This window comes from Amblyraja radiata, chromosome X (assembly GCF_010909765.2).
Source record: "Amblyraja radiata isolate CabotCenter1 chromosome X, sAmbRad1.1.pri, whole genome shotgun sequence".
NCBI lineage: Eukaryota > Metazoa > Chordata > Chondrichthyes > Rajiformes > Rajidae > Amblyraja > Amblyraja radiata.
The window spans coordinates 7594441-7617101 of record NC_045999.1 but is presented as its reverse complement, the minus strand read 5'-3'; the positions used below and the strand labels follow the sequence as shown (position 1 = coordinate 7617101).

General features: G+C 44.2%; 1 protein-coding gene across 1 annotated transcript in view; it reads left to right on the top strand.

The window, feature by feature from the left end:
- The window catches only part of furin (furin, paired basic amino acid cleaving enzyme), a 56009-nt gene extending 35188 nt beyond the window's left edge, over positions 1–20821 (top strand). The window contains exons 10-14 of the mRNA XM_033014823.1: positions 706–823; positions 11011–11190; positions 13625–13749; positions 15041–15166; positions 19743–20821. Coding sequence (XP_032870714.1) covers positions 706–823; positions 11011–11190; positions 13625–13749; positions 15041–15166; positions 19743–20311 — 1118 coding nt within the window. The 3' untranslated portion in view covers positions 20312–20821. The remainder of the gene's footprint in view (positions 1–705; positions 824–11010; positions 11191–13624; positions 13750–15040; positions 15167–19742) is intronic.
- Positions 20822–22661: the final 1840 nt, after the last annotated feature.

Here is a 22661-nt window from a genome sequence, read left to right as displayed (position 1 = left end):
TGAGCTTTCCCCACTCCACTGATTTTGGCGACGATATTGTCATTTGATTTCTTATAGTTACGTTGGAAAGAGAATCGACATTTCAGTCATTTTTCTCTAATACCACTGTCCCTGCTTAGCCCAATTCCTTTTGCCTTTGCTTCTCTTCACCAACCCCCTCCCCCAACTCCATTCTGCCTCGTTCTATCATAGAGGCTGTAATGGGTTTTACAGCCATGGTCATGAAACAAGGAAACCGGCCCTTCGGCCCAACTAATCTATGTTGACCACAACGCCCCATCCAAGCGGCGTCAGGGCAGCACAGTGGTAGAGTCGCTGTCTTTCAGCGCCAGAGACCCGGGTTCGATTTTGACCACTGTCTGTACAGAGTTTGTACATTCTCTCTGTGACCATACGGGTTTTCTCCGGGTGCTCCGGTCTCCTCCCACTCTCCAAAGACGTGCAGGTTTGTAGCTTCTGTAAATTGTTCATTATAATGTGAGTGTACGAGATGATGGTTGGTCGGCACGGACCCGATGGGCCGATGGGCCTGTTTCCATACTGTATTTCTAAAGTCTGGTCCCTTTTGCCCGTGCCTGACCCATATCTCTCTTACCCTTTTCTTAAAATACTATGCGCATGCAGCCCTAATGTCAATGCATCCGTGCGAAAGAGGCAGGTTATTGCTCTACGATGTCTGAGTGTGATGTTCCCCTGTTCTTACAGTCAGTCACTCCTACGGCTATGGACTTCTGAATGCTGGAGCTATGGTTGAACTGGCTAAAAACTGGACAAATGTGAGGAATCAGCGCAAATGTGTCATTGTTATCACCTCTGAGCCAAAGTAAGTGGAGCTTTATTAATGGCACTTCTCGCAAAGGTGCAGTTGTACCAACATTTGATACCATTTACCTAAACGTTTTTGTTTGTTTGTGGGATTGTGGAAATGTGGGATTTTGTGAACAAGTGATTATTACATTGTTGTTATTGTAGAACCACTCAACTGGTCGATGTTCTAAATTTAATCTTCGAAAGTTATCGACCAACTGAGTGAATGTAAAACTCAACTAATAAACTAGACAGTTTTCCATTAGGCGTCCTAAAGGGGCTGTCCCACTGCGGCGACCTAATCCGCGAGTTTAGAAGTTTGCCCTCGACTCATACTCGCAGCATGGCCGACACGAGGTCGTAGGAGGTCTTTGCAACTCTCCTTCATGCTTGAGAGTAGTCCCCGCGTACTCGAGGCCTCAGCTAGGTCGTGGCGGATTTTTCAACATGTTGAAAAATGTCAGCGAGTAAAAAAAAAGGTCGCCATGGAAATTTTTTTTGTTTTTTTTACTCGTAGGTTCCGTCGAAGTAGGTCGGCATGTTAGTCGTAGGTAATCGAGGGTAGTCGAAGGTAGTCGTAGATAGTCTTCATCATAGTCGAAGGAAGGTCGTCTTCACGCTCCACTATTCGGTGTCCAATTTTCCCGAAGCCAGTCGCAGCTAGTCTTCAATATGACATTTATCAAACTCTTCTAAACTCGCCAATTAGGTCGCCGCAGTGGGACAGGCCCTTAAATGTGCTGGTACTGGGTATTTTATCGTTTCATTTACCAGTGTATAGGTGTAGTCATTGTGCTGAGGATTCTTGTAGCGTCAAGCTGGCAGATCAGTTGCCACAGAGTAGTGTCCGCTGGTGCAGCAACAGAGTTAAAGGCAGTTGTGTTGAAAGTTGAATCGCTGTGAATATATTTAAGAACCAAGCTACTGATTTGGCTACCAACCTATTTCTAATGAAAGGACGGTTGTGTCTGTCAGCCATGTGATTAGTGAGTCCCTGCAACAGATCTGCCATAGTTCCCCTCTGTCTTTCTGCCAATTTGCTTCAACAAGGATGTAAAGAAACGAAATCCTGACATGAACTTCAAAAGGCTGCTTACTTCTTGACTGCAGAAACACTTTTCCCACAAGAGTTTTACCCCTCTTGTCCCCTCAGTTCTAGTTATTCTGTGGAGAAGATTTGAGTGTAAAGCCTGTTTCCTATTGGGGAAAATATCAAACCCAATTAAATAAAGCACAGGAGAAAGGAATCATACGCCTCAGAAGACCCGGCTTTGAAATGGGTGGATTCTGCACAAACACAGGCCTCAAATTGGGAGGGATGAGTTTGTGGGGTGGCTCCATGGCTGAAGAAAGGTCTTGACCCGAAACGTCACCATTTCCTTCTCTCCATAGATGCTGCCTCACCCGCTGAGTTACTCCAGCATTTTGTGTCCGCCTTTGATTTTACCAGCATCTGCAATTCTTTCTTAAACATAACAGCACCGTGGTATTGCTGCCTTAAGCCCCTGCCCCACTGTACGAGGGAATTCACGAGTTTTACCGAGTTTTCCCCTGATTCGAATTCTGAGAATGTCCGTAGTGGGTCGGTAGGAGTCTGTCTATGTCCTGTAGCGGCGCATAATGCTAACGGTAGGTACTCAGGACATCCGGTAAACTCGTGACGATTTTTCATCCCTGTAAAGAAAATGTCCACGAGTTAAAAAAAAAAAAATACTCGCGATGAAAAAAATGGTTGTTTTTTACTCGTAGTTGATCATTACGAGACATCGTTGATCATTACGAGACATCCACAAACTCCTACGGACCCGCTATGGACATTCTCCGAGTTCGAATCGGGGGGAAAACTCGGGAGAACTCGTGAATTACCTCGTACAGTGGGACAGGGGCTTTACAGCGCCAGAGACCCAAGTTTGATCCTGACCGTGGGTGGTGTTTGTACGTTCTCCATGTGACTGCGCAGGTTTTCCATGGCTGCTCCAGTTTCCTCCCACACTCCGAAGACGTACAGTTTTGTAGTTTCAATTGGCTTTGGTAAAAAATGTAAATTGTCCGTTGTGTGTAAGATAGTGCCAGTGTACAGATTGCGGGCAGTGGGCCGAAGGGCCTGTTTCCACGCTGTATATCCTGGGTCTAAAGTCAGGAAAAGCAACTTTCTTCCAACCAACATTTCCTCCAGGCCTAGATAGAGTGGATGTGGAGTGGATGTGGGAAAGTCTAGGCATAGAGGGCACAGCCTCAGAATAAAAGGACGTACCTTCAGAATGGCGATGAAGTTACTAGCAAGGCAACTGAAGCAACAAGAAAAGGAAAAAACTATCACTAAAATTAAATCGGATAAGGGTGAGTTTCTAACACTGCCAAAGGATATTAATAAGAGGTTTGCCCAATTTTATCATAATTTATATACATCAAAATAAATACAAATGTTAGTAAAATTACAAATTTTTTAGATAATTGCAATCTCCCAAAATTGGATAGTTTACAACAAGAGCAATTAGGAGCACGGATTACTAGTGAAGAAATAAAACAAATAATAAACTCACTGAAAAATGGGAAGACCCCAGGACCAGATGGTTTTAGTAATGAATTTTATAAAAGATTTCAGGAGTCAATTGTACCAAGATTATTCAATTTATACAAGCAGGCTTATACTGAAAATAAACTACCAGAAACCCTAGCAGAAGCAGCAATAATGCTTATACCAAAAAAAGATAAAGATTTAGATGAACCGGGTTCTTATAGAGCTATTTCACTTCTAAATACGGATCAGAAAATTTTAGCAAAGATTCTAGCTAGAAGACTAAATAATTATATTAACAATTTAATAAATATGGATCAAACGGGATTTATACCCAAAAGACAATCATTTAATAATTTGAGAAGGCTTTTCAATATAATGTACTCTCACAATGAGGACAATGAAGATATTTCAGTTGTTACGCTGGATGCAGAGAAGGCATTTGATCAGGTAGAATGGCAGTATTTATACAAGGTACTCCAAAAATTTAATATGGGAGAGAATTTTATTAGATGGGTTAAACTACTTTACAATAGACCTACGGCAAGAATATTAACTAACAATATGCTATCTCCAAAATTTTACTTATCAAGGGGTAATAGGCAAGGTTGTGCCTTATCACCATTGCTATTTGCCCTTATGATAGAACCGTTGGCCGAAAAGATTAGAAATCACCCGAATATTCACGGATATAACACTAAGGACTCAAAGAATAACATTTCATTATACGCTGATGATATCCTTTTATATATTACTAATACACAAACGAGTATACCCACATTATTAACACTAATTGAGGAATTCGGCTCTTTTTCAGGATATAGAATAAATTGGAATAAAAGCGAAATTATGTCTTTAAAACCACAGGATTCAAGACACTTACTAAAATTCCCCTTCAAAATTGCAACAGAAAAATTCAAGTATCTGGGTATTCAAATTACGAGAAGACACAAATCATTATTTAGTGCCGATTTTATGCCACTATTAAATAAACTGAATGATATGATTAAATTTTGGAAAACGCTCCCGCTCTCATTGATAGGTAGAATTAACACTATAAAAATGACTTTCTTACCACAATTAATATATTCGTTTCAAGCGATCCCAATATATATTCCAAAATACTTTTTCAAAAAACTAGATTCTACTATCACTAATTTTATATGGGATTACAGAGCACACAGAATTCAACGAAAGCATTTGTGTAAACCTAAAGAAGTTGGGGGTTTATCATTACCTAACTTTATGTATTACTACTGGGCAGTGCATATTAAGAACATAATGTACTGGTTGGATAGTTCCACTCAGCAGTTGGAGTGGATAAGAATGGAGAAAGAGGAGTGCTACCCGCACGATATAGGAACGATCTTGTTCTCACCGATAAAATTGAATAGTATAATATATAAGAAGAACCCAATTATTCACAATACAATAAGAATTTGGAAACAAACACAAGTATCCTTGAAATTAAATAATCTATCAGTACTAACCCCTTTGGACGACAGATGGCACAATGGGCTAAGTGTTCGGCTGGCAACCAGAAGGTAGCTGGTTCGAATCCCGCTTGGAGTGCATACTGTCGTTGTGTCCTTGGGCAAGACACTTCACCCACCTTTGCCTGTGTGTGAATGTGTGTGAGTGATTGGTGGTGGTCGGAGGGGCCGTAGGCGCAGATTGGCAGCCACGCTTCCGTCAGTCTGCCTCAGGGCAGCTGTGGCTACAGAAGTAGCTTACCACCACCGATTGTGACTGAGGAGTGAATGAATAATGCGATGTAAAGCGCCTTGAGTATTAGAAAGGCGCTATATAAATCCCATCCATTATTATTATTATTAACCCCAATATTGAACAACCCCGCATTCAAACCATCTCTCATCGACAAAACATATCAACAATGGGATAGACTGGGGATTAGGAAAGTAGGGGATATGTATGAATTGGGCAAACTGTTATCATTTCAACATTTAAAATTAGAATTTAAACTGAAGGATAATCAATATTTTAAATATATACAGATATGTGACTTTATGAAGAAATATACACATAGATTTCAAACTATATTTTTAGACCCTTTAGAAGAAGCAATGAATATTAAGGCTGATTCACAAAAACTAATATCATACTTTTATAATAATATATTATATAGAGAATTACCCTCAACAGAAGCACTAAGAGAAGATTGATAGAAGAAGATGAGCTAATGATAAAGATCTCGAAGGATAGATGGGAAAAGTATTTGATGAACACACATAATTGTTCTATTAATGCAAGACATAATTTAATTCAATTCAAATTATTACATAGACTATATTATTCAAAAACGAGGTTGAATAAATTTTATCCAAACGTCTCTCCCAGATGCGATAAATGTTTGTTTCAAAACGCTAATATAACACATTCATTTGTAGGATGTACAAAGTTGAATAAATTTTGGAGCGATATATTTGATATATTTACAAAGCTTTTCAAGTCCACAATAGAACCTAAAACGGAATGGATTATATTTGGAATAATAGTAGAAGATATCAATTTAAATAAAGACCAAAACGTTTTTTTTAATTATGGGTTAATAATTGGAAAGAAATTGATACTTAAATTTTGGAAAAATACAACCATACCAACTATTAAAATGTGGATTAGGAATATGATGGACATAGCACGCCTTGAAGAAATGAGACTCCGACATAGATAAATATGACCAATTCTTAAGGAGTTGGTCTCCTTTCATCGACTTTTTGGAATCATGTGATGCAGCGGTACCATAAGGATTGCTGATTTCAGTTCATGCCGCGGATAGATCTACATCTCCCAATACAGATTTGAAAATTTCTCTTTTAAGGGGCCTTCTCTCCTATTTCTACTTTCTACTTTTTCTTTTATTTATATACACACTTCACGTTTTTCTATTCTCTACCATCTATTTTTCCTCTTTTTCCCCTTTCTATCCTTTTCTTTTTCTTGTCTTGCTTACTTCCTTCTCAAAACATAAAACTAGAGGTTGTACATAGAATGGATTACGGTATGACATAGTCGGCACCTAAAATTAGGTTCCACTGTACTGTTTCGTACTGTATTAACTTCTAATAAAATAAACAAAACAAAAAAAACAAAAACAAAAAGAATGGCGATGAAGAAGAATTTCTTCAACCAGATGGTGGTGAATCTGTGGAATTCATTGCCACAGACATCTGTGGAGACCATGTCTTAAAACAGAGATTGGTAGGTTTTTGATTAGCAAGGACGTCAAGGTTACAGAGAGAAGGCAGGAGAATGGGATTGTGCGGGAAATATAGATCAGCCATTACGGAGAGGACTAGATGGTTGAATAGCCTAATTCTGCTCGTATGTGATATTGTCTTTATCAGTTTCTTGAACTAACCTGCATAATTCTACCTCAAGAAGCTGGAGTACTCAGCGGGTCAGACAGCATCTCTGGAGAAAAGGGATAGGTGACCTTTTGGGTTGAGACTCGAAATGTCTGCTAATCCTTTTCTCCAGAGATGCTGCCTGACCCGCAGTTACTCCAGCTTTTTGTGTCTATCTTTGGTTTAAAGCCGCGTCTGCAGTTCCTTTCTGCACTAATGCCCCCTCAAATTGGCTGGGAATGATAGATTTCTTGCCACCACTCCTGAGAGAACACCATTCGTGACATATTTGTTTGTGAGCATCCTATTATGTGGGAAAAATTAGAAATTAGTAAGATGCCTGAAATATGAACTGTGACATCCAGTTGTGTCTGAAGGGCCCATCCCACTTTAACAACCTAATTCACGACCTTTTTTACTCGTGGACATTTTTCATTAGGCTAGAAAAAACGCCCCGACCTACTTGGTGCCACGAGTGCCTACGACTAGCATCACGGCCTGCTACGACCTACCTACGACCTCATGATGACCATGCTGCGGGTATGAGTCAAGGGCAAACCCGGCAGAGGTCGTCAATTAGGTCGTGAAAGTGGGACAGGCCCTTAACTTGGAATGAAATCGGGTGTCGGCCCAGATTCCTGATGTACACCTCCGTGAGTTGAGGCCAGTTCATTGGCTATATTTAAGAGGGAATTAGATGTGGCCCTTGTGGCTAAAGGGATCAAGGGGTATGGAGAGAAGGAAGGTACAGGATACTGAGTTGGATGATCAGCCATGATCATATTGAATGGCGATGCAGGCTCGAAGGGCCGAATGGCCTACTCCTGCACCTATTTTCTATGTTTCTATGTGAGCTTCTGTCACATAACCAGTTCTGTGCAATTTTCTAATGAACTTAACGTCACTTTTAAAAAATTCTTATCACTATTTTTGGAGTGTCAGTAAATTAACAGCTGTTGAAGATAAGTACTTTCCTTCATTCTAATTATACAAGAATAGTGCTATTTCTGGGCCTTGTGGACACGCTTGCAGTGTGTGGAGCATCAGATACAGTTGCTTGCATTTGAGTAGCTCCTTCTGGTTATGCTGAATTTTGTCTGAATACTTTGGGGTGTCTGCAATGAGGATAAATGAATCCTTGCCATTCTCGATGATGTTCGTTCCACAAATTGTACACAGTTGCAATAGCAGTTGCTAGGAATATCCTCCAGGATATGCAGTGAACGACTCGCGCCATGACTGAAATGACACCAGGAGCTGCAGATGCTGGAAGTTTAAGTAAAACGCAACATGCTGGAGGAACTCAGCGGGTCCGGCAGCATCTGCAGAGGGAAGGTCGACACAAAGCTGGTGTAACTCAGCGGGACAGGCAGCTTCTCTGGAGAGAAGGAATGGGTGACCTTTCAGGTCGAGATCCTTCTTCAGACTGAAGCACTGAAGTTCCTCCAGCATGTTGCGTTTTACTCAAGCTTCCAGCATCTGCAGCTCCTTGAATCTTTACAGCTGTGCAAGTTTTCAGTCATGGAGCTGGTAGTTCCCTGCATATCCTGGGGGATATTCCGAGCAACTGCTGATTCAACTTCCAATTTGTTGAAGGAACTTCAGGCTGAAGAAGGGTCACCCAGGCAACTGAACCATCCTACCAGGAACTACTGAGTTACTAAAGTCCTGAGCTGCTATCTACCTCATTGGAGACCCTGGGACTATCTTTAATCGGATTTTATCTTGCACTAATGGTTATTCCCTCTATTGTGTATCTATACAACTAAACTAGTGTAGTTTATTGTCAAGAGTGCTTTATTGTCATGTGTCCCAGATAGGACAATGAAATTCTTGCTTGCTGCAGCACAACGGAATATGTGAACATAGTACATCACGGGGAAATAAGGTTCAGTGTGTGGTATATACACATGTACACATACTCAATAAATAAATATAGTGCAATAATAAAAATAGCCTATTTAAGAAGGAACTGCAGATGTTGGAAAATCGAAGGCACACAAAAAAGCTGGAGAAACTCAGCGGGTGCAGCAGCATCTATGGAGCGAAGGAAATAGGCAACGTTTCGGGCCGAAACCCTTCTTCAGACAACAAATAATAAAAATCAATAAAAAATAGTCTGTTGTCGTTCTGAGCTTATTTGTTGTCGTGTTTAATAGCCTGATGGCTGTAGGGAAGATAGCTGTTCCTGAACCTGGACGTTACAGTTTTCAAGCTCCTTCTTCCCAATGGCAGTGGTGAGATGAGTGAGTGGCCAGGTTGGTGTGGGTCTTTCATGATGTTGACTGCCTTTTTGTGGCAGCGACTTTGATAGATCCCTTCGATGGCGGGGAGGTCAGAGCCAGTGATGGACTGGGCAGTGGTCACAACTTTTTGCTATTTCCTCCGCTCCCGGAGATGCACTGAGCTGGTGAAAAGCTTTCAGTTGCGGTGCTATCTTTTTACTCGTCCCATGCACACAAGGTGTACCCTGCTCCATCAAACCTGCTTGCCTCGGGGTTTCAAGGGTGTGCTTTGAACCACAATAAGTACATGGCAAACATCCAGCGGCAATTTTGGGAAATGTAATTCTTTGGGAACATGTTTGCTCCAGTTTTATCTCTGATGTGTGCTGTCAGATCCCTAATCGGCAGATGTTCGGAGTTGCTCATTACTAATTTGCTAACAGCTGCATTAGATGCCCACGCAAAGGGCGAGGAGTGAACGTTTTTAACCACAAAACTGTGAGACTTTGACAAGTGGTTTTTGTGTCGAGGTTGCTGCCATTCTTCCACCCTGTGTGCCTTTCATAGTTGTCACTCTCTCTATGAGGTGAATGTGCAGCTATTGCATTCGCTCACTGTGTCTCTGTGTTTGTGAACTGTCCCCAGTTTAAATGCAGTTTAGGGCACCACAGTGGTGCAGTACCAGCGACCTGCTGGAAAGAATGGATCGACTGGACTTGTAGTCACTGGAATTTAGAAGGATGAGAGGATATCTTCTAGAAACATGTAATAGTCTTAAGGGATTCTTCTTCTTGCGTGTGGCGTGCACAGCCTAAAGTTGCAGGACAACTTGTTCTATTTGATTGTGCACGCCTGGTTGATTGCATTCGTCGAAACAGAGCGGACCATGTGAAGGTTGCAATCTCCCATCCCATTAAGGGATTGAACAGGCTAGATGCAGGAAAAATGTTCCCGATGTTGAGGGAATCCAGAACCAGGGGGTCATAGTTTAAGGGCTAGACCAGTGGTTCCCAACCTTTTTTTGGCCATGCCCCACCTAATCACCTCTAAAATCCTGATGCCCCCCCCCATATTTTAGCACGAGCAGACAAAGAAATAATTCTCAGAAAATGGAATTTACTCAAAATAACATCTGAAACATAAACTACATATGTTTACCTGATGCCCCTCTTAAAAATCTAATTGCCCCCCTGTGGGGCGTACGCCCCACGTTGGGAACCACTGGGCTAGACCATTCAGGACCAAGATAAGGAAAAACATATATGTCTACCTTCGACTTAAACCAGCATCTACAGTTCCTTCCTACACAAATTCTTAAGGGGTTGGACAGGCTAGATGCAGGAAAAATGTTCCCCATGTTGGGAGAGTCCAGAACCAGGGGTCGCAGTTTAAGAATAAGGGGTAGGAAGGACATTTAGGACTGAGATGAGGAAACTCTCACTGTCTCATTTTTAAGGCCAGAGTTTTATGGGTGGCACGTCGGCTTAGAAGTTGAGTTGCTGCCTTAGCGCCAGGCACCCGGGTTCAATCCTGATTTTGGGTGCTTGCCTGTATGGGGTTTGTGTGTTCTCCTCGTGACCTGCGTGGGTTTTCTCCAGGATCTCCAGTTTCCTCCCACACTCCAAGTACGTACAGGTTTGTAGGTTAGACAAAAATGCTGGAGAAACTCAGCAGGTGAGGCAGCATCTATGGAGCGAAGGAAATAGGCAACGTTTCAGGACGAAACGTTGCCTATTTCCTTCGCTCCATAGATGCTGCCTCACCCGCTGAGTTTCTCCAGCCTTTTTGTCTACCTTCGATTTTCCAGCACCTGCAGTTCCTTCTTAAAGGTTTGTAGGTTAATTGACTGGGTATAATTGTAAACTGTCCGTAGCTTAAGTGTGCGGGGATCGCTGGTCGGCGTGGAACCGAAGTGCCTGTTTCCGCACTGTGCCTCTAAACTAAACTGAGCCAACCTGGATGTGACTGGTTCTACACGAGCTTGGGACAGAATAACTGATCTTGTGTGCACTGTATATGTGAACAATGACTTCAGAGGTTTTTGTGACATTTCCTTTATTTAAGTGATGGTCTGATGTTGAACTTTCCGTTTTAGGGATATCGAGAGGCGGTTGGAAATACGGAAGAGTGTCGACGCTTGCCTTGGGACACCAAATTTTATTCAGTCCTTAGAACATGTGCAGGCAAGGATCACACTATCATTTAGCAAGCGTGGAGACTTGGCTTTATACCTCACCAGCCCCATGGGGACAAGGTCTATTCTGTTGCCACTAAGGTATGAACTTACTGTTGAATAAAATCAGCGACACATTGTGAATATTATCCTTTGATTCGTGAATAATATCCTTTGGAGCGACTGAAAACAGTCAATTCAACACTATAGTTTCTATAGATTAAATTTAAATTGTCACTGTTTCATTTGGAAGGATGAGAGGGTATCTCATTGAAACATATAAGATTGTTAAGGGCTTGGACACACTAGAGGCAGTAAACATGTTCCCGATGTTGGGGGAGTCCAGAACCAGGGGCCACAGTTTAAGAATACGTAAGCCATTTAGAAACATAGAAAAATAGGTGCAGGAGTAGGCCATTCGGCCCTTCAAGCCTGCACCGTCATTCAATATGATCATGACTGATCATCCAACTCAGTATCCTGTACCTGCCTTCTCTCCATACCCCCCATTTAGAACAGAGACGAGGAAAAAAAAATTCTCACAGAGAGTGGTGAGTCTGTGGAATTCTCTGCCTCAGAGGGCGGTGGAGGCAGGTTCTCTGGATGCTTTCAAGAGAGAGCTAGATAGGGCTCTTAAAGATAACGGAGTCAGGGGATATGGGGAGAAGGCAGGAATGGGGTACTGATTGGGGATGATCAGCCATAATCACATTGAATGGCGGTGCTGGCTCGAAAGGCCGAATGGCCTACTCCTGCACCTATTGTCTATTTTTATTGGGGATTTTAAAGTTTTGTGCAATGCCATATAACGAGAGGCTGAAGTTATTGGGGTTTTTTGGGCCTGGATATCAGTGAAGGCCAGGGCATAAATATATATATATTTTTTTAATTTGCTCCTAGAAAGTGGTGGTGAGCTAACTTCTTAAACTGCGGCACTGCTTTAGGTGCAAGTAATCTGGTGGAAACCCTTACTAAGTTTGCTCCTGGATTTAGGTCGGAGGTAGATGGAGTGAAGAGGAATTCATCCTTAGCGTATGAGATGGGCACAGAAAGCTGGAGTAACTCAGCGGGTCATAAGATCATAAGTGACAGAAGCAGAATTAGGCCATTCGGCCCATTAAGTCTCTACCCATCACATCTTGGAGATAGCATCTCTGGAGAATAAGAATAGGCGAAGTTTTGGGTCGAGACTCTTCCTTCTCCAGCTTTTTGTCCCTATCTGATTTAAACTGGCATCTGTTTCCTCCCCCACACTTCTTCTTGCGTTTGGCCTGCACAGCCTAAAGTTGTAGACACCAAAACACTACATCTATTTGTTTGTGCTCGTCAGGTTGGTTGCATTGGTCGAAGCAGGGTGGACCACATGAAGGTTGCAATATCCCACCCATTCCTACAAACTTGGCATATGAGAGTCTGTGGGATTCTCTGCCTCAGAGGGCGGTGGAGGCAGGGTCTCTGGATGCTTTCAAGAGAGAGCTAGATAGGGCTCTTAAAGATAGCGGAGTCAGGGGATATGGGGAGAGGACAGGAACGGGGTACTGATGATCAGCCATGATCACATTGAATGGCGGTGCTGGCTCAAAGGGCCAAATGGCCTACTCCTGCACCTATAGCCTATTGTCTATTCAAGAGTCTGATAACAGCGGGGAGGAAGTTGTTCCTGAATCTAGTGGCGCGTGCTTTCAAGATTAAAATATGTTCTGCCTGACGGCTGAGAGGGGAAGAGCGAATGGCCAGGGTGTGAGTGGTCTTTGATTATGTTGCCTATCGTGCGTGCAGTGTAGATAGGTTTAGGTTTATTATATTGTCCTGTACTGAGGTACAGTGAAAAGTACTCCGCTGTTGTTTCAAGTACTCTCGAATCGAATCAGATAATATTATACACAAGTGCAATGGAGCTAAACTCGAGTACCGCAGGTAGAGCAAAGGGAAAGATACAGAGTGCAGAATATAGTTCTCAGCGTTGTAGCGCAACTGAGGTAGCAGGGAAGCAGACTGTACACTCATTTGTGGAGTTGAAGGAGGGGTGTGTGCAGGAATTATATCTTTTCCCCTTCACCTTAAACCTCTGCCCTCTGATCCTCGATCCCCCTACTCTGGGCAAGAGACTCTGTGCATCTATTCATGGCTTTATACACCTCCACAGGATCACCCCTCGTCCTCCTGCGCTCCAAGGAATAGAGTCCCAGCCTACTCAACCTATCCCTGTAAGCTCAGACCCTCGAGTCCTGGCAACACCCTCGTAAATTTCTCTGTCCCCTTTCCAGCTTGACAATGTCTTTCCTGGGGTGGGAGATTGCAACCTTCACGTGGTCCGCCCTGTTTCGACGGATGCAAACAACCCGGCGTGCAGAATCAAGTAAGATCAAATAGAACAAGTTGTCCTACAACTTTAGGCTGTGCACGCCATACGCAAGAAGAATAACGTGGTGCCCAGAACGTTTCTGAATGACAAAGCGGAGGGGGGGGGGGGGATGTGTGTTGTTGATGGATGATGTTCCTGAAGTACTGAGCTGTACGTTTTTGATGCTGACAGACAACGTGACTATTCGTCTGAGGGATTTACAGACTGGGCCTTCATGTCCACGCATTCATGGGATGAAAAAGCAACCGGCGAGTGGCTTCTGGAGCTGGAGAACATGTCAGACCAAAACAACTATGGTTTGTATTTCCAATGGAGAGCCATTGTATCTTGTCTGAATCCTTGCCTCCAGGGGCGCTGCCTGACCCGCTGAGTAACTCCACCATTTTGTATCTGCCTTCCCTCACAGCCATTTGTGTTTAAGAAGGAACTGTGCAGATGCTGGAAAATCGAAGGTAGACAAAAGTGCTGGAGAAACTCAGCGGGTGCAGCAGCATCGATGGAGCGAAGGAAATAGGCAACGTTTCGGGCCGAAACCCAAAGGAAATAGGCAACGTTTCGGGTCGAAACCCGAAGGGTTTCGGGACGAAACGTTGCCTATTTCCTTCGCTCCATCGATGCTGCTGCACCCGCTGAGTAACTCCAGCACTTTGGATACCCCTCTGGCTCCTCCTCTTCCTTTCACTCTCCTTCATGCTCGAGTGTGGTCTCAGCGTATTCGAGGCCTCAGCTAGGTCGCGCCGTTCTTATCAATTATAAATTACAACGCATAGTTAACAAAGCATCCAAAATCATCAGCACTCCCCTCCCATCAATAGAATCACTCCATCACAAACGGTCTGTGTCAAGGGTGAAGAAAATCATCTCTGATCCCTCCCACCCAGCACACCACATCTTCCACCTGCTGCCACCAGGAAGGCGCTACAGCTCACTGTCCGCCAAGACATCTCGATTTAAAAACAGTTTTTACCCACACGCAATCCGAATTCTGAACACACTATAACAGCACATATCCTCCCCATGCATGTACTGTATATTGTATGATGTTGTGTTTTATGTTATGTTTGACGGGAATCAGCCTACCTTGTAACATCCTGTACTGAACCTGAATTCCACCAGCTTGACTGTGTGGTCATTAAATAATCTAATCTAATCTAATGTTAAAAAAAACGCCCGCGAGTAAAAAAAGGTCGCCATGGAAAAAATTGATACTTTTTTTACTCGTAGGTTTAGTCGTAGTAGGTCGGCATGTTAGTCGTAGGTAATCGAGGGTAGTCGAAGGTGGTTGTAGATAGTCTTCATCATAGTCGAAGGGAGGTCGAAGGAGGTCATCTTCACTCTCCACTATTCCGTGTCCAATTTTCCCAAAGTTAGTCGTAGCTGGTCGAAGCTGGTCATCAACATAGCTAAAGGAGGTCTTCTACATAGTCAAAGGATGTCATTTTTTTAAACTCTTCTAAACTCGCCAATTAGGTTGCCCAAGTGGGACAGCCCCTTACTTTCTTGCCATTTTCTTACATCTTTGTAAAAGTGTGTAGTTTAAAAAAAGATGTATCTTTTTTTTATTGCAACCAATATTTATTTGTTCAGGAACCCTGAGGCAGTTTACACTGGTCCTTTATGGTACAGCAGCAGTGACCGATGACCAGCTCGATCCTGCCAACATCACGCTGCCTGCCAACTGCAAGACTCTGAACTTTCAGCATGTGTGTGTGGGTAAGTCAGCAAAATAATGCCAGCCGAACCGTCTTCCCTGGAGCGCCCTCTATGGACAAGATTAAAATGATTCAGTCTGACGAAGGGCCTCGACCCGACCGAGACATAACCTATCCACGTTCTCGCGAGATGCTGCCTGACCTGCTGAGCTACTCCAGCACTTTATGTCTCTTTTTTTGTAAACCATCATCTGGACCGACCCGGGTTCGATCCCGACTACAGGTGCTGTCTGTACGGAGATTGTACCTTCTCCCCGTGACTGCGTGGGTTTTCTCCGAGATCTTCGGTTTCCACCCAAGCTTCAAAGACGTACAAGTTAACTAGGTTAATTGGCTTGGTGTATGTGTAAAATTGTCCCTGATGTGTGTGTTAGTGTGCGGGGATCGCATGTCGGTGTAGACTCGGTGGGCCGACGGGCCTGTATCTGCGCTGCATCAAGGACCCAAGCAGCCACACTAACAGGTGCGACAGAGGTTCACCTGCATCTCCTAAATCATACCTATTGCATCCGCTGCTCTAGATGTCAGCTGATCTACATCGGTGAGACCAAGCGCAGGCTTGGCGATTGTTTCGCCGACCACCTCCGCTCGGTCCACATTAACCAACCTGATCTCCCTGTGGCTCAGCACTTCGACTCCCCCTCCCATTCCGAATCCGACCTTTCTGTCCTGGGCCTCCTCCATGGCTAGAGTGTGCACCACCATAAATTGGAGGAGCAGCACCTCATATTCCGCTTGGGCAGTTTGCACCCTAGTGGCATAAACATTGACTTCTCAAATTTCCGATAGCCCTTGCTGTCTCCTCCCCTTCTCAGCTCTCCCTCAGCCCTCTGGCTCCTCCTCTTCCTTTCTCCTTTCTTCTCCCCCACCCCCCCCCCCACCCTACATCAGTCTGAGAAACAGTCTGAGAAACAGCAGGTAAACAAACATGCTGGAGAAACTCAGCGTGTGAGGCAGCATCTATGGAGTGAAGGAAATTTCCTTCGCTCCATAGATGCTGCCTCACCCGCTGAGTTTCTCCAGCATTTTTGTCTACCTTCGATTTTCCAAAATCTGCAGTTCCTTCTTAAACATGAAAAGTAATCTGCTGTTTTGGTCTCCCTTTGAGCCATGTTTAGATGTGGGGGATTTTAATAGGTGGCTTAAAAAATGAATTGCCCTCCTTTGAAGTTTGTCATTCTAATTAGTCTTTGGGGCGTTTTTAGTACCTCTTTCACATTTTTGCTTCCTATATTTACTGGAGTTTGCGGGATAGAGAAAGTTGCCCACAAGCAATTTTATATTTGATTTAAATTAACCAACATCTTTTCATATTCTTTGATTTAAAAAAAAATGTAAAATAGGAACTGGGAAATCAGTAAGAAGGAATTGCAGATGCTGGTTTAATCCGAAGAGAGACACTAACAAGCTGAAGTAACTCAGTGGGTCAGGCAGCATCCCTGCAGAAAAGGAATAGGTGACGTTTCGGGTCTGGACCCTTCTTCAGACTGAATCACAAGCCATCCAAAGATGCAGTCTGACCCGCTGTGTTACTCCAGCTTTTTGTGTCTAACTGGGAAATCAGTATTGACACAGTCTGTACAACATGAAGCTTAGTACAGAGCTTGTGTAAAGGTTTCAGCCTGAAGTATTATCGTTTGGTGATCTTAATGAAACTCCTAAATATATAAGCGACTTAATATAAATTAAAGCTCCTTGATGGCAGTGATCCTTTAAGTTGTAATGGAGTTGCACATCATGGAATCGGGCCCTTTGGCCCAACTTGTCTATGACTACTAAAGGGCCTGTCACACTTGGGCGTCATTTATGGGACATCATTTACGTGTCACGACGCGCACGTGATGTGCGCATTACGCGCGCATGGTGTGTGGTGACGTAGGCAGTGACACGTGGTCGCCCCAGGATTTTGGGATGTACAAAATCTTCGCGCGCCCATCTGCGTGACGCGCAAATGTCGCCCAAGTGGGACACGCCCTTCAGATGTTAGTCCCATTTGCCCGTGTTTTGCCCGTATCCATGTGAACCTTCCCTGTCCAAACACTTGTCCAAATGCCTTTAACATGTGGTTAGTGTACTTGCCTCAACTCACACCTCTGGCAGCTCGTTCCATATCCCTCTGTGTGGACAAAGTTGCCTCTCAACTTGCTGTTAAATGAATGTTGATCAGTTTTATTTTGGACAAGGTCCAAAACTGGCTTAATTTTAATTAGTGCCCTTTCCAAATGCCAGTGTCAGGAGGCAGGGGAGGTGGAGGAGATAACCAATTAGAGAGGAAATTCATTGAAAAGAACAAAGTTAATAATGTTTGGCCCTGTAATAATGTTTGACGGAGCAATGACAGAGCTTTAGGCTAGTTACAGCATTAATTACCTTCCAGTTGACAAGCATTCATGCTCCGACAAACTTGGCATTCAAGGGTTAACCTGCCGTGTCTTGCTTCAGTGTTACTCACCAATAGCTGAACATTTTGTTTTCTTTTAATTACCGTTCACTATTGCAAACAGTGCAAAGAAATGGCAGCAATTGCGAAAATAACCCCTGCAATCCTGACCTGGTTTAGTTTAGAGATACAGTGCGGGAACAGTCCCTTCGGCCCACCGAGTCCCTGCCCACCAACGATCCCCACACACTAGCACGAGGGACAATTTACAGTTCTTACCAAAGCCAATGAACCTGCAAATCTGTACGTCTTTGGAGTGTGGGAGAAAACCAGAGCATGCGGAGAAATCCCACGCGGTCACTGGAAGAACGTACAAACTCCGTACAGACAGCACCCGTAGTCAGGATCAAACCTGAGTCTCTGGAGCTGTAAGCCAGCAACTCTACCATGCCGCCCCTAACTTTGCATTTAAAAGTCTTTGCCTATCTTTGCATTTAATAATAATAATAATGGATGGGATTTATATAGCGCCTTTCTAATACTCAAGGCGCTTTACATCGCATTATTCATTCACTCCTCAGTCACACTCGGTGGTGGTAAGCTACTTCTGTCGCCACAGCTGCCCTGGGGCAGACTGACGGAAGCGTGGCTGCCAATCTGTGCCTACGGCCCCTCCGACCACCACCAGTCACTCACACACATTCACACACACAGGCAAAGGTGGGTGAAGTATCTTGCCCAAGGACACAACGACAGTATGCACTCCAAGCGGGATTCGAACCGGCTACCTTCCGGTTGCCAGCCGAACACTTAGCCCATTGTGCCATCTGTCGTCCCTTTTGCATTTAAAAGTTAAATGGTGCAATGTTGTAGTCAAATCCATCTATCATAGGATCAAGACATAGGAGCAGAATTAGGCCATTAGATCATGCCTGATCTCCACTTTAAAAATACCCAATGACTTGGCATCCGCAGCCGTCTGTGGCAATGAATTCCACAGAATCACCACCCTCTGGCTCAGTAAATTGTTCCCCATCTCCATTCTAAAGGTATATCCTTTTATTCTGAGGCTGTGCCCTCTGACAATAGACAATAGGTGCAGGAGTAGGCCATTCAGCCCTTCGAGCCAGCACCGCCATTCAATGTGATCATGGCTGATCATTCCCAATCAGTACCCCGTTCCTGTCTTCTCCCCAAATCCCCTGACTCCGCTATGTTTAAGAGCCCTATCTAGCTCTCTCTTGAAAGTATCCAGAGAACCGGCCTCCACCGCCCTCTGAGGCAGAGAATTCAACAGACTCACAGCTCTCTGTGAGAAAAAGTGTTTCCTCATCTCCGTTCTAAATGGCTTACTCCTTATTCTTAAACTGTGGCCCCTGGTTCTGGACTCCCCCAACATCGGGAACATGTTTCCTGCCTATAGCGTGTCCAAACCCTTAACAATCTTATATGTTTCAATGAGATGCCCTCTCATCCTTCTAAACTCCAGAGTGTACAAGCCCAGCTGCTCCATTCTCTCAGCATATGACAGTCCCGCCATCCCGGGAATTAACCTTGTAAACCTACGCTGCACTCCCTCAATATCAAGAATGTCCTTCCTCAAATTTGGGGACCAAAACTGCACACAATACTCCAGGTGTGGTCTCACTAGGGCTCTGTACAACTGCAGAAGGAGTTGTGGACCTGTATCCTCTCTTGGGATACAGAAACGCTCTAAAATGATCTGACGGATCTTCCTAGTTTGAAAGATCAGTGTAGTTTAGAGATACAGCGCGGAAACAGGCCCTTTGGCCCACCGAGTCTGCGCCGACCACCCCCGTACACGAGCACTATCCTGCACATTAGGAACCATTTACAATTTTTACCGAAGCCAAATTAACCCACAAACCTGTACGTCTTTGGAGTGCGGGAGGAATCCGAAGCATCCTGGTCACAGAGAGAACGTACAAACTCTGTGCAGGCAACACTGGTCAGGATCGACCCCGGGTCCCTGGTGCAGTGAGGCATCAACTCTACCGTGCCGCCCCATGTTATAGTTTGTTGAAAAGCTTCGAGGCTCCACAGGCAATGAAAGAAAAATGAATTTAGCGTGAATGAGTGGTTCTGCGTTTATGTTCTTTTGTATCAGTTACAGCTGCAGAGTACTCTCCACGAGAATTGTCCCTGACCTCTTTACTTCTCTTTTCTTCTCTCGCAGAATGTAAAGATGTGTACTTCCTGCACCAGCAAAGCTGCGTGAAGAATTGCCCAGGCGGTTTTTACAAAGGAATCATCGACGGCCCCCTGGAGAATAACATTGTTCCTCCCAAGGTGCTGGCCTGCGTGTCTTGCCATGCCTCGTGCCGCACCTGCAACAGCTTCGCCTCCACCCGCTGCCTCTCCTGCCTCCCGCACTCGCGCTACAACGAAGCTGAAATGAGCTGCTCGCCTCAGCTGCAGGTCAGCAGGGAGTCGCCACTGGAGGCTGAGGAGGTGGTCGAGCCGTTAACTGTGTCCCACGTACCCGTGTGGTTTGCGTTGACTATCTGTGCCTTTATCATCTTGGTTTTTTTTATCATATTTATAGTTCTTCAGGTCAGGTCTGGATTCCAGTTTGGCAAAGTGAAGGTATACACGCTACAGAATGGCAAAGGGATTATATCGTACAAAGGAATTTCTGACTCCTGGAAGGATGGTGATTTATCCGAATCGGATTGCGATGAATTTGACGTCGAGGGCCAAAGTGAGAGAATTGCTTTTATAAAGAAAATACAAAGTGTCCTCTAGTCTTCCATCGAAGCATCCTCTCACTAATGAAGGGTTAGGTGTCTATTGGTGGCATGGACGTTCGGGGAAAAAGGTGTCTATTGGGGACAAGGAATCCACACACTCACTTTTGTCTGGAGAATGGGGTATTTGGGGGTCTGGTTCCCTGCAGCTGAACTAATACTGGAAATTGGGCATTTTTCGCAGCTTTGAACTGAGGTAGGTTAGAGCCTGTAGTTCCTTGCAGGATTTGGACGGGAAGACTGAACGGAGGTGATGGAAAGACCCCTACTACCTATGTCTTTTTAAAAAGGAAAAAAAAAAAAAATTTGAAAAGTGAACTGGATCAATTGAAATCATTTAGTTGAGGAATTTTTATTACAGTCTGGAGAATTTTAGAATTATTTTAACCACCTTGAAAAGTGCGGACACGTTTCTGATGTTTGGCAGGTTTTTCCCCCCCCGTGTGTGCCGTGGCAATCGCGAGAGTTTCAAGGGGTACAGGTTTTTTTTTGCACTTTAACAAAAAAACAAAAATTAAAAAAATCCACCCCTTAAAACTCTCACTGAAGTTGGAAGTGATTTTTAGTTGTAACAACTTTTTCCTCTGCAACTTCCCCTCCGATTCGCGTGACACGCAGCATGTGATCGTGTTCAGGCGGAATATTCCGGGTCTTGGCCGGATGTCGGGCTTGGATCAATTGGAATTCTTGGGGCTTGGGAAGGAATCCATCAGATTGGCTCCTGCTCTAAGCACATATGGATGTCGGCCGGGTTTGATCTTGATTCGACTCATCTGATAGCACTTGCCAACTGAAGATCTACAGTGTAAACGCGTGTGTTACTGTTATCCCGGGATAGGGATGTGGTTACAGAATTCCCGGCAACTAATGGCCCGGTACCTCCTTTAATCCGGACAGAGCGCACTTGAAATGGAGGACACAGATAGACAGCGAGCGTTCCCCAACAGTACCGCCACCTCACGACGGAGGTTGTTCAAAACACCAGAAGATGAAAACCCACCTCAATATGGGGCTGATCTTGCTGCCTGAGTGTGGCTCTTCCCAGCAAGAGCTGGCATTGTAGCATACTGTGCACGCTCTGACCTCTAATCCCTGCCTTACTTACTGACCGAGACAATCGCTGTCCTCTCCTGTCAGAATTCTCTGCAAACCCATCTTCTTCCCAAGGAGCTGCGGACCACAATAACACAGGATACCACCTCAGTAATATTCATTGCACTCCACGCAAGTTACTGGCTGGTTGATGCAACTCTCCTCAAAAGCACTTTGTATAGATATTAATTCCTACTGAGCATACAATTTTCCAATAGCACCTCTTTTGTTTTACTTCAATAATGGGTTACAATGGTTAGTCTTGTATAGAGGGCCAAAGTCAGGCTGGTTTAAATTGAACACTAAATGTGATTTCAAACGGTGGGTTTCCCATGTTCTTAACTTTCTTTTGAGGTAAGCCTGCTATCCAGGAATTATAGATAGAATTTAATTTATTTTAATCACATTATTTCAACTATGCAATGTCCAGAGGCGACGTTATCGAGGCATCGCTGCCATTGAAGGAATGATATTCCTGATAATGGGTTAGGTCTGGACAGATGGAACCCCTACCATGAGTTGCAAGGATCCCGCTTGATGTAAAATGGACTTATTGAAATCAGACTGCCCCCTAACTTGTTCAATGGGCAACATGGTTTGAAGATCAGGTTGAGGAGCAAATTGTCTCCAGCAATGCTGTTCTGGAACTCCCCTCAGCATCTAATCTGTGCTGTACCTGCAGTAGCTAGGACACCATCCCTGCCCTCAGTTTGACCACGGCAAAGGACCTTCTACGATGCAAGCTGTGCGTCTGTGAGAGCGTAGCGCCATTTCCCATTCTGAATGTGAAGTCCACAAACTTGTGCCTCCGATGGGCAGCCACAATATGTAGCCTCTGTGATGTCCTGTACAGTTTTCTAGTGCTTCTACCTCATTAGCTAAGTTCAGACAACAATCATTTTTTCCCCCATCAACCTTTCGTGCCTCCTGGCCTGAGGGGAATTTTCTGTGCGAAGATTTGTGATGGTTAGCTGCGAAAAATGCTAGTCCCCTGAGAGCCTCGACGAAAACAATGAGCACAAAACACCACCAGCTAGATGTCTTCTTCAGAGTGCGGGTTGCTAAAGTGAAATAGGAGCTGAGAACTTTGAGGTAGAGATCCTCACATCATCAAATCCCTCTCAGGGTGAGCCGCTGATATCTCCCGTCTTGCTGTGCAGCAAAGTCTCAAGAATTGATTTTCTTTTTTAAGTTTCTTTATTTTTAATTTTGTAACGAATCAACAATAACGAATGGGATCGATAAAATAGTGAACA